Here is a 12,500-nt window from a genome sequence, read left to right on the forward strand (position 1 = left end):
CCTAGTCTGGCTCCTAGTCTGGCTCCTAGTCTGGCTCCTAGTCTGGCTCCTAGTCTGGCTCCTAGTCTGGCTCCTAGTCTGGCTCCTAGTCTGCTCTCTAGTCTGCCTCCTAGTCTGGCCTCCTCCTCTGCCTCCTAGTCTGCCTCTAGTCTGCCTCTGGCTAACAGGAAACTAGACTGTGATGATATGTTGCTGCCCCTCTTAGACCTCCTCCGACAGCCTGTGCCAGACAGACTAATTTGTCCCCCTTTAAGAGGCGAAAAGGAGAGGAGAGAATGATACACTGCTCCTCTTGGACATTCTGCGACGGAGAAACTAATTTGTCTCCCTAATGCAGAGCCATGGACTGAATAAATACCTACTTACACTTCCTGTCACAAGTAGCATCACTGCAACACATAGTTGTCACTTTAAATGAGGAACTGGTGTCTTCTGGTGTCTTCTGTCTGCGGGACAGAGGGACTGGTGTCTTCTGTCTGCGGGACAGAGGGACTGGTGTCTTCATAAGTAGACATGCTCAGGTTATTGATGTTATTGCAGGGTGAGCTGCACACAGTGGACTTCCTCCTAGGGCACACCGGCTCAGTGCTAACAGTATAACTCTGGTTAATAGACACATGCTGACTAGGTATAGTTTTAGGATTAGATTTAGGATTAAGGTTTAGGGAACGTAGGATTTTGAATGGGAATCAATTCTTTGGTCTCCACCAGGATAGTAATACAAAGTGTGTGTTTGTTGACTGTGATGGTTGTGAGCTGCAGAAGAAGAGAGTTTAGGACACAGATAGTTAGGGACACAGTGCCCTCCTGTGGTTGTCTGGAGAACTACACATGTCCACCACTCTCCTCTGGTTGTCTAGAGAACTACACATGTCCACCACTCTCCTGTGGTTGTCTAGAGAACTACACATGTCCACCACTCTCCTGTGGTTGTCTAGAGAACTACACATGTCCACCACTCTCCTGTGGTTGTCTAGAGAACTACACATGTCCACCACTCTCCTGTGGTTGTCTAGAGAACTACACATGTCCACCACTCTCCTCTGGTTGTCTAGAGAACTACACATGTCCACCACTCTCCTGTGGTTGTCTAGAGAACTACACATGTCCACCACTCTCCTGTGGTTGTCTAGAGAACTACACATGTCCACCACTCTCCTGTGGTTGTCTAGAGAACTACACATGTCCACCACTCTCCTGTGGTTGTCTAGAGAACTACACATGTCCACCACTCTCCTGTGGTTGTCTAGAGAACTACACATGTCCACCACTCTCCTGTGGTTGTCTAGAGAACTACACATGTCCACCACTCTCCTGTGGTTGTCTAGAGAACTACACATGTCCACCACTCTCCTGTGGTTGTCTAGAGAACTACACATGTCCACCACTCTCCTGTGGTTGTCTAGAGAACTACACATGTCCACCACTCTCCTGTGTTAAGTTGGTTGTTGATAGTTGCTAGACAACTATTTTCAGGTCTTTGCCGTAGATTTTCAAGGAGATTTAAGTCAAATCTGTAACTCTGCCCCTCGGCAACATTCACCGTCTTCTTGGTAAGAAACTCCAGTGTAGATTTGGCCTTGTGTTTTAGGTTATTGTCCTGCTGAAAAGTGAATTCATCTCCCTGTGTCTGGTGGAAAGCAGAGCAAGTTTTCCTCTAGGGGAAAAAAAGTCCTTAACGATGACAAGCATACCCATAACATGACGCAGCCACCACTATTCTTGAATATATGGAGAGTGGTGCTCCGTGATGTGTTGTCCTGTTTGGGGCAAATCAAATACAAAAAGTGAATTGCTTAGCCACATTTATTGTAGCATTACTTTAGTGCCTTGTTGCAAACAGGATGCATGCCATGGAATATTTTTATTCTGTACAGTCTTCCTTCTTTTCACTCTTGTCAATTAGGTTAGTATTGTGGAGTGACTACAATGTTGTTGATCCATCCTCAGTTTTCTCCTGTCACAGCCATTAAACTCTGTACCTGTTTTAAAGTCACCTTGATGGACAATACTGATGATCAAGCAGTTTAGATGCCGTAGAGTAGGAGTCAGTAACAGGCCCAGTCTGGCCAGCCGTTGATTCTCACTCACTCACTGTTTCTCTCTCCCTCTCTCTTCTCTCTGAACCCTCTCTCCCTCTCTCTTCTCTCTGAACCCTCTCTCCCTCTCCTCTCTCTCTGAACCCTCTCTCCCTCTCCTCTCTCTCCCTCTCCTCTCTCTCCCTCTCCTCTCTCTCCCTCTCCTCTCTCTCCCTCTCCTCTCTCTCCCTCTCCTCTCTCTCCCTCTCCTCTCTCTCCCTCTCCTCTCTCTCCCTCTCCTCTCTCTCCCTCTCCTCTCTCTCCCTCTCCTCTCTCTCTCTCTTCTCTCTCTCCCTCTCCTCTCTCTCCCTCTCCTCTCTCTCCCTCTCCTCTCTCTCTCTCTTCTCTCTCTCCCTCTCTCTGAGCCCTCTCTCCTTCTCCTCTCTCTCCTTCTCCTCTCTCTCCCTCTCTGAACCCTCTCTCCCTCTCTGAACCCTCTCTCCCTCTCTGAACCCTCTCTCCCTCTCTGAACCCTCTCTCCCTCTCTGAACCCTCTCTCCCTCTCTGAACCCTCTCTCCCTCTCTGAACCCTCTCTCCCTCTCTGAACCCTCTCTCCCTCTCTGAACCCTCTCTCCCTCTCTGAACCCTCTCTCCCTCTCTGAACCCTCTCTCCCTCTCTGAACCCTCTCTCCCTCTCTGAACCCTCTCTCCCTCTCTGAACCCTCTCTCTCTCTCCCTCTCTCTCTCCCTCTCTCTGAACTCTCTCTCCCTCTCTCTTCTCTCTCTCCCTCTCTGAGCCCTCTCTCCCTCTCTCTCTCTCTGAGCCCTTTCTCCCTCTCTGGGCCCTCTCTCCCTCTCTCTGAACCCTCTCTCCCTCTCTCTCTCTATTTTGTCTCTCTCCACATCCATCACTTCCACTTCCATGATGATTGGAGCAGAAAATAAATAAAATATTGTGTTGTAATACCAGTTAAACACCAGATGGCGGTGTTGTCACACAGTTAACCTCATAGACTGTTCACCTCAGACTGTTAACCTCAGACTGTTCACCTCAGACTGTTCACCTCAGACTGTTAACCTCAGACTGTTAACCTCAGACTGTTCACCTCAGACGGTTCACCTCAGACGGTTCACCTCAGACGGTTCACCTCAGACGGTTCACCTCATAGACGGTATTTATTACATCAGTAAATCTCTGTTTTTAACTAGAGTTGTGGAAAGTAAGTGATACTTTTCTTATCTTTCTCAGATAAGAGGGTTTCTGTCCAGATTTGACAACGTTCTACCGGCCAGTCTGGCGTTCGACAAATGCACTGCCTGCTCACAAATCGTAAGTACTGTTCTCATAGAGACACCACACACACACACACACACACACACACACACACACACACACACACACACACACACACACACACACACACACACACACACACACACACACACCTCATTGAGATAGTGGTGAAGGTCCAGTTGATTGTAAAGAGAACCATATGGAGTGTGTTGTTGATGTCACTGTCATCTGGTAGTAGTTACACACACACACCACACACACACACACACAGGCTGAAGTGTTATTACCCTGGAGACCTATGGGCAAGTGTTCACGTCCCATAAACCTGTCTGTCTACAGTGTTGGTCAGGTTGGCATCGTGGGCATAGCCAATGGCACAGTCTCCCAAATGTTAGAGGCAGTCCACTTGGTCGCAACGTTTGACTGTTTTACAGTTTTACAGTGAAATGCTGAATACAACAGGTGTAGTAGACCTCACAGTGAAATGCTGAATACAACAGGTGTAGTAGACCTTACAGTGAAATGCTGAATACAACAGGTGTAGTAGACCTTACAGTGAAATGCTGAATGCAACAGGTGTAGTAGACCTTACAGTGAAATGCTGAATACAACAGGTGTAGTAGACCTCACAGTGAAATGCTGAATACAACAGGTGTAGTAGACCTCACAGTGAAATGCTGAATACAACAGGTGTAGTAGACCTTACAGTGAAATGCTGAATACAACAGGTGTAGTAGACCTCACAGTGAAATGCTGAATACAACAGGTGTAGTAGACCTTACAGTGAAATGCTGAATACAACAGGTGTAGTAGACCTCACAGTGAAATGCTGAATACAACAGGTGTAGTAGACCTCACAGTGAAATGCTGAATACAACAGGTGTAGTAGACCTTACAGTGAAATGCTGAATACAACAGGTGTAGTAGACCTTACAGTGAAATGCTGAATACAACAGGTGTAGTAGACCTCACAGTGAAATGCTGAATACAACAGGTGTAGTAGACCTCACAGTGAAATGCTGAATACAACAGGTGTAGTAGACCTCACAGTGAAATGCTGAATACAACAGGTGTAGTAGACCTCACAGTGAAATGCTGAATACAACAGGTGTAGTAGACCTCACAGTGAAATGCTGAATACAACAGGTGTAGTAGACCTCACAGTGAAATGCTGAATACAACAGGTGTAGTAGACCTTACAGTGAAATGCTGAATACAACAGGTGTAGTAGACCTTACAGTGAAATGCTGAATACAACAGGTGTAGTAGACCTCACAGTGAAATGCTGAATACAACAGATGTAGTAGACCTTACAGTGAAATGCTGAATAAAATGTAAAAATAAAAGATAAAAAATCGAAAGTAACACTATAAAATAACAATACCGGTACTGAGTCAATGTGGAGGCTATATACAGGGTATTACGGTACAGAGTCAATGTGGAGGCTATATACAGGGTGTTACGGTACAGAGTCAATGTGGAGGCTATATACAGGGTGTTATGGTACAGAGTCAATGTGGAGGCTATATACAGGGTGTTACGGTACAGAGTCAATGTGGAGGTTATATACAGGGTATTACGGTACAGAGTCAATGTGGAGGTTATATACAGGGTATTACGGTACAGAGTCAATGTGGAGGTTATATACAGGGTATTACGGTACAGAGTCAATGTGGAGGCTATATACAGGGTATTACGGTACAGAGTCAATGTGGAGGTTATATACAGGGGGTACCGGTACAGAGTCAATGTGGAGGCTATATACAGGATATTACGGTACAGAGTCAATGTGGAGACTATATACAGGGTATTACGGTACAGAGTCAATGTGGAGGCTATATACAGGATATTACGGTACAGAGTCAATGTGGAGGCTATATACAGGGTATTACGGTACAGAGTCAATGTGGAGGCTATATACAGGGGGTACAGGTACAGAGTCAATGTGGAGGCTATATACAGGGGGGTACCAGTACAGAGTCAATGTGGAGGCTATATACAGGGGGTACCAGTACAGAGTCAATGTGGAGGCTATATACAGGGGGTACCGGTACAGAGTCAATGTGGAGGCTATATACGGTATTACGGTACAGTCAATGCGGAGGCTATATACAGGGTATTACGGTACAGAGTCAATGTGGAGGCTATATACAGGGTATTACGGTACAGAGTCAATGTGGAGGCTATATACAGGGTATTACGGTACAGAGTCAATGTGGAGGCTATATACAGGGGGTACCGGTACAGAGTCAATGTGGAGGCTATATACAGGGGGTACCGGTACAGAGTCAATGTGGAGGCTATATACAGGGGGTACCGGTACAGATTCAATGTGGAGGCTATATACAGGGGGTACCGGTACAGAGTCAAAGTGGAGGCTATATACAGGGGGTACCGGTACCGAGTCAATGTGGAGGCTATATACAGGGGGTACCGGTACCGAGTCAATGTGGAGGCTGTATACAGGGGGTACCGGTATAGAGTCAATGTGGAGGCTGTATACAGGGTGTACCGGTACAGAGTCAATGTGGAGTCTATATACAGGGGGTACCGGTACAGAGTCAATGTGGAGTCTATATACAGGGTATTACGGTACAGAGTCAATGTGGAGGCTGTATACAGGGTGTACCGGTACAGAGTCAATGTGGAGGCTATATACAGGGGGTACCGGTACAGAGTCAATGTGGAGTCTATATACAGGGTATTACGGTACAGAGTCAATGTGGAGGCTATATACAGGGTATTACGGTACAGAGTCAATGTGGAGGCTATATACAGGGTATTACGGTACAGAGTCTATGTGGAGACTATATACAGGGGGTACCGGTACAGAGTCAATGTGGAGGCTATATACAGGGGGTACCGGTACAGAGTCAATGTGGAGGCTATATACAGGGGGTACCGGTACAGAGTCAATGTGGAGGCTATATACAAGGGGTTGTTAAATAGTCCGTGTGGCCATTTGATTAATTGTTCAGCAGTCTTATGGCTTGTTGGTAGAAGCTGTGAAGGAGCCTTTTCATCCTAGACTTGGCACTCCGGTAACGCTTAACGTGCGGTAGCAGAGACAACAGTCTATGACTGTGCTGACTGGAGTCTTTGACCATTTCTTTCAGAGGCTTTCCTCTGACACCGCCTGGTATAGAGGTCCTGGATGGCAGGAAGCTTGGTCCTGGTGATGTACTGGGCCGTACGCACTTCGCTTTGTCGTGCCTTGCGGTCAGAGGACGAGCAGTTGCCATACCAGGCAGTGATGCAACCAGTTGGGATGCTCTCGATGGTGCAGCTGTAGAACCTTTTGAGGATCTGAGGACCCATGCCAAATCTTTTCAATCTCCTGAGGGGAATAGGTTTTGTCGTGCCCTCTTCACGACTGTCTTGCTGTGCTTGGACCATGATGGTTTGTTGGTGATGTGGACACCAAGGAACTTGAAGCTCTCAACCTGCTCCCCAACAGCCCCGTCGTTAAGAATGGGGGCGTATTCTGTCCTCCTTTTCCCAAAGTCCACAATCATCTCCTTAGTCTTGATCACATTGAGGGAGAGGTTGTTGCCTGTCCTGGCACCACACGGTCAGGTCTCTGACCTCCTCCCTATAGGCTGTCTCGTTGTTGTCTGTGATCAGGCCTATCACTGTTGTGTCGTCAGGAAACTTAATGATGGTGTTGGAGTTGTGTTGTGGTCCTTCTGTAGCTCAGTTGGTAGAGCATGGCGCTTGTAACGCCAGGGTAGTGGGTTCGATCCCCGGGACCACCCATACGTAGAATGTATGCACACATGACTGTAAGTCGCTTTGGATAAAAGCGTCTGCTAAATGGCATATATATTATTATTATTATTATACCCTTACCACCTGGGGGCGGCCCGTCAGGAAGTCCAGGATCCAGTTGCAGAGGGAGGTGTTTAGTCCCAGGATCCTTAGCTAAGTGATGAGCTTTGAGGGCACAATGGTGTTGAACGCTGAGCTGTAGTCAATAAATACCATTCTCACATACGTGTTCCTTTTGTCCAGGTGGGAAAGGGCAGTGTGGAGTGCAATAGAGATGGCATCATCTGTGGATCTGTTTGGGCGGTATGCAAATTGGAGTGGGTCTAGGGTTTCTGGGATAATGGTGTTGATGTGAATCATGGCTCCTGAAGTGTGTGTGTGTGTGTGTCATTGGTTAAGAGCCAGCACAACCCATCTCTTTCCATCAGGCTTTGTGGTCTCTAGTGTTGAGCGCTTTGATTGGCTGCAGAGGGGTACAGCCTGAGGGTGAAATAGAGAACCCACGCCCTTCTCCCGCTCTTTCTCTCTCTCTCTTCCTTTCTCTCTCTCCTCTTCCTCTCTCTCGGTCTCCTCTTCCTCTCTCTCGGTCTCCTCTTCCTCTCTCTCGGTCTCCTCTTCCTCTCTCTCGGTCTCCTCTTCCTCTCTCTCGGTCTCCTCTTCCTCTCTCTCGGTCTCCTCTTCCTCTCTCTCGGTCTCCTCTTCCTCTCTCTCGGTCTCCTCTTCCTCTCTCTCGGTCTCCTCTTCCTCTCTCTCGGTCTCCTCTTCCTCTCTCTCGGTCTCCTCTTCCTCTCTCTCGGTCTCCTCTTCCTCTCTCTCGGTCTCCTCTTCCTCTCTCTCGGTCTCCTCTTCCTCTCTCTCGGTCTCCTCTTCCTCTCTCTCGGTCTCCTCTTCCTCTCTCTCGGTCTCCTCTTCCTCTCTCTCGGTCTCCTCTTCCTCTCTCTCGGTCTCCTCTTCCTCTCTCTCGGTCTCCTCTTCCTCTCTCTCGGTCTCCTCTTCCTCTCTCTCGGTCTCCTCTTCCTCTCTCTCGGTCTCCTCTTCCTCTCTCTCGGTCTCCTCTTCCTCTCTCTCGGTCTCCTCTTCCTCTCTCTCGGTCTCCTCTTCCTCTCTCTCGGTCTCCTCTTCCTCTCTCTCGGTCTCCTCTTCCTCTCTCTCGGTCTCCTCTTCCTCTCTCTCGGTCTCCTCTTCCTCTCTCTCGGTCTCCTCTTCCTCTCTCTCGGTCTCCTCTTCCTCTCTCTCGGTCTCCTCTTCCTCTCTCTCGGTCTCCTCTTCCTCTCTCTCGGTCTCCTCTTCCTCTCTCTCGGTCTCCTCTTCCTCTCTCTCGGTCTCCTCTTCCTCTCTCTCTCGGTCTCCTCTTCCTCTCTCTCGGTCTCCTCTTCCTCTCTCTCGGTCTCCTCTTCCTCTCTCTCGGTCTCCTCTTCCTCTCTCTCGGTCTCCTCTTCCTCTCTCTCGGTCTCCGCTTCCTCTCTCTCGGTCTCCGCTTCCTCTCTCTCGGTCTCCGCTTCCTCTCTCTCGGTCTCCGCTTCCTCTCTCTCTGTCTCCGCTTCCTCTCTCTCTGTCTCCGCTTCCTCTCTCTCTGTCTCCTCTTCCTCTCTCTCTGTCTCCTCTTCCTCTCTCTCTGTCTCCTCTTCCTCTCTCTTCTTTCCATTAAATTCAAAGTGGCTTTATTGGGAAACATATGTTTCATATTGCCAAGTGTAAAAATAATAATAATAATAATAGTAATAATAGTAATAATAATAATAATAATAATAATAGTAATAGTAATAATAATAGTAATAATAATAATAGTAATAATAATAATAGTAATAATAATAGTAGTAATAATAATAGTAGTAATAATAATAGTAATAATAATAGTAATAATAGTAATAATAGTAGTAATAATAGTAGTAATAATAGTAATAATAGTAATAATAATAGTAATAATAGTAATAATAATAGTAATAATAGTAATAATAGTAATAATAGTAATAATAGTAATAATAGTAATAGTAATAATAATAATAGTAATAATAATAATAGTAATAATAATAATAATAGTAATAATAATAGTAATAGTAATAGTAATAATAATAGTAATAATAATAATAGTAATAATAATAATAGTAATAGTAATAATAATAATAATAATAATAATAATAATAATAGTAATAATAATAATTTATAATAATAGTAATAATAATAATAGTAATAATAGTAATAATAGTAATAATAGTAATAATAGTAATAATAGTAATAATAGTAATAATAATAATAGTAATAATAATAATAGTAATAATAATAGTAATAATAATAGTAATAATAATAGTAATAATAGTAATAGTAATAATAGTAATAATAATAATAATAATAATAGTAATAATAATAATAATAATAATTATTATAATAATAGTAATAATAATAATAGTAATAATAATAATAGTAATAATAATAATAGTAATAATAATAATAGTAATAATAATAATAGTAATAATAATAGTAATAATAGTAATAGTAATAGTAATAATAATAATAGTAATAATAATAATAGTAATAATAATAATAGTAATAATAATAATAATAATAATAGTAATAATAGTAATAATAATAATAATAATAATAATAATAGTAATAATAGTAATAGTAATAATAATAATAATAGTAATAATAATAATAATAATAATAGTAATAATAATAATAATAATAATAGTAATAATAGTAATAGTAATAATAGTAATAATAATAATAGTATTAATAATAATAGTAATAGTAATAGTAATAATAGTAATAGTAATAGTAATAATAGTAATAATAATAATAGTAATAATAATAATAATAATAATAATAGTAATAATAGTAATAATAGTAGTAATAATAATAATAATAATAATAGTAATAATAGTAATAATAGTAGTAATAATAGTAGTAATAATAGTAATAATAGTAATAATAATAGTAATAATAGTAATAATAATAGTAATAATAGTAATAATAATAGTAATAATAGTAATAATAGTAATAATAGTAATAATAATAATAGTAATAATAATAATAGTAATAATAATAATAGTAATAATAATAATAGTAATAATAATAGTAATAGTAATAGTAATAATAATAGTAATAATAATAATAGTAATAATAATAATAATAATAATAATAATAATAATAATTTATAATAATAGTAATAATAATAATAGTAATAATAGTAATAATAGTAATAATAATAATAGTAATAATAATAATAGTAATAATAATAGTAATAATAGTAATAGTAATAATAGTAATAATAATAATAATAGTAATAATAATAATAATAATAATAGTAATAATAATAATAATTATTATTATTATAATAATAGTAATAATAATAATAGTAATAATAATAATAGTAATAATAATAATAATAATAATAATAATAGTAATAATAATAATAATAATAATAGTAATAATAGTAATAATAGTAATAATAATAATAGTAATAATAATAATAGTAATAATAATAATAGTAATAATAATAATAGTAATAATAATAATAATAGTAATAGTAATAATAGTAATAATAATAATAATAATAATAGTAATAATAGTAATAGTAATAATAGTAATAATAATAATAATAATAATAGTAATAATAATAATAATAATAATAGTAATAATAGTAATAATAATAATAGTAATAATAGTAATAGTAATAATAGTAATAATAATAATAGTATTAATAATAATAGTAATAATAATAATAATAATAATAATAATAGTAATAATAGTAATAGTAATAGTAATAATAGTAATAATAATAATAGTAATAATAATAATAGTAATAATAATAATAGTAATAATAATAATAATAATAATAGTAATAATAGTAATAATAATAATAGTAATAATAATAATAATTATTATTATTATAATAATAGTAATAATAATAATAGTAATAATAATAATAGTAATAATAATAATAGTAATAATAATAATAGTAATAATAATAATAATAATAATAATAGTAATAATAGTAATAGTAATAATAGTAATAATAATAATAGTAATAATAATAATAGTAATAATAATAATAATAATAATAGTAATAATAGTAATAATAATAATAATAATAATAGTAATAATAGTAATAGTAATAATAGTAATAATAGTAATAATAATAATAATAATAATAGTAATAATAATAATAATAATAATAGTAATAATAGTAATAATAATAATAGTAATAATAGTAATAGTAATAATAGTAATAATAATAATAGTATTAATAATAATAGTAATAATAATAATAATAATAATAATAATAGTAATAATAGTAATAGTAATAGTAATAATAGTAATAATAATAATAGTAATAATAATAATAGTAATAATAATAATAGTAATAATAATAATAATAATAATAGTAATAATAGTAATAATAGTAATAATAATAATAATAATAGTAATAATAGTAATAATAATAATAATAATAATAGTAATAATAATAATAATAATAATAGTAATAATAGTAATAGTAATAATAGTAATAATAGTAATAATAATAATAGTAATAATAATAATAGTAATAATAATAATAATAATAATAGTAATAATAATAATAGTATTAATAATAATAGTAATAATAATAATAGTATTAATAATAATAGTAATAATAATAATAATAATAATAATAGTAATAATAATAATAGTATTAATAATAATAGTAATAATAATAATAATAATAGTAATAATAATAATAATAATAGTAATAATAATAATAGTATTAATAATAATAGTAATAATAATAATAATAATAATAGTATTAATAATAATAGTAATAATAATAATAGTAATAGTAATAATAATAATAATAATAGTAATAATAATAATAGTAATAATAATAATAATAATAATAGTAATAATAGTATTAATAATAATAGTAATAATAATAATAGTATTAATAATAATAGTAATAATAATAATAATAATAATAATAGTAATAATAATAATAGTATTAATAATAATAGTAATAATAATAATAATAGTATTAATAATAATAATAATAATAGTAATAATAATAATAGTATTAATAATAATAGTAATAATAGTAATAATAATAATAGTAATAATAATAATAGTAATAATAATAATAATAATAATAGTAATAATAGTAATAATAGTAATAATAATAATAATAATAGTAATAATAGTAATAATAATAATAATAATAATAGTAATAATAATAATAATAATAATAGTAATAATAGTAATAGTAATAATAGTAATAATAGTAATAATAATAATAGTAATAATAATAATAGTAATAATAATAATAATAATAATAGTAATAATAATAATAGTATTAATAATAATAGTAATAATAATAATAGTATTAATAATAATAGTAATAATAATAATAATAATAATAATAGTAATAATAATAATAGTATTAATAATA

The 12,500-nt window shown here is 36.1% G+C and overlaps 1 protein-coding gene across 3 annotated transcripts in view; it reads left to right on the forward strand.

Moving 5' to 3' along the window:
• atg7 (ATG7 autophagy related 7 homolog (S. cerevisiae)) overlaps positions 1 to 12,500 on the forward strand; it is a 107,266-nt gene that overhangs the window by 53,427 nt on the left and 41,339 nt on the right. For all 3 annotated transcript variants that reach the window (XM_046338791.1, XM_046338780.1, XM_046338783.1), the window contains exon 17: positions 3,269 to 3,349. In XM_046338791.1, coding sequence (XP_046194747.1) covers positions 3,269 to 3,349 — 81 coding nt within the window. The remainder of the gene's footprint in view (positions 1 to 3,268; positions 3,350 to 12,500) is intronic.

Source organism: Oncorhynchus gorbuscha, linkage group LG03, assembly GCF_021184085.1.
Source record: "Oncorhynchus gorbuscha isolate QuinsamMale2020 ecotype Even-year linkage group LG03, OgorEven_v1.0, whole genome shotgun sequence".
NCBI classification, from domain to species: Eukaryota; Metazoa; Chordata; class Actinopteri; order Salmoniformes; family Salmonidae; genus Oncorhynchus; species Oncorhynchus gorbuscha.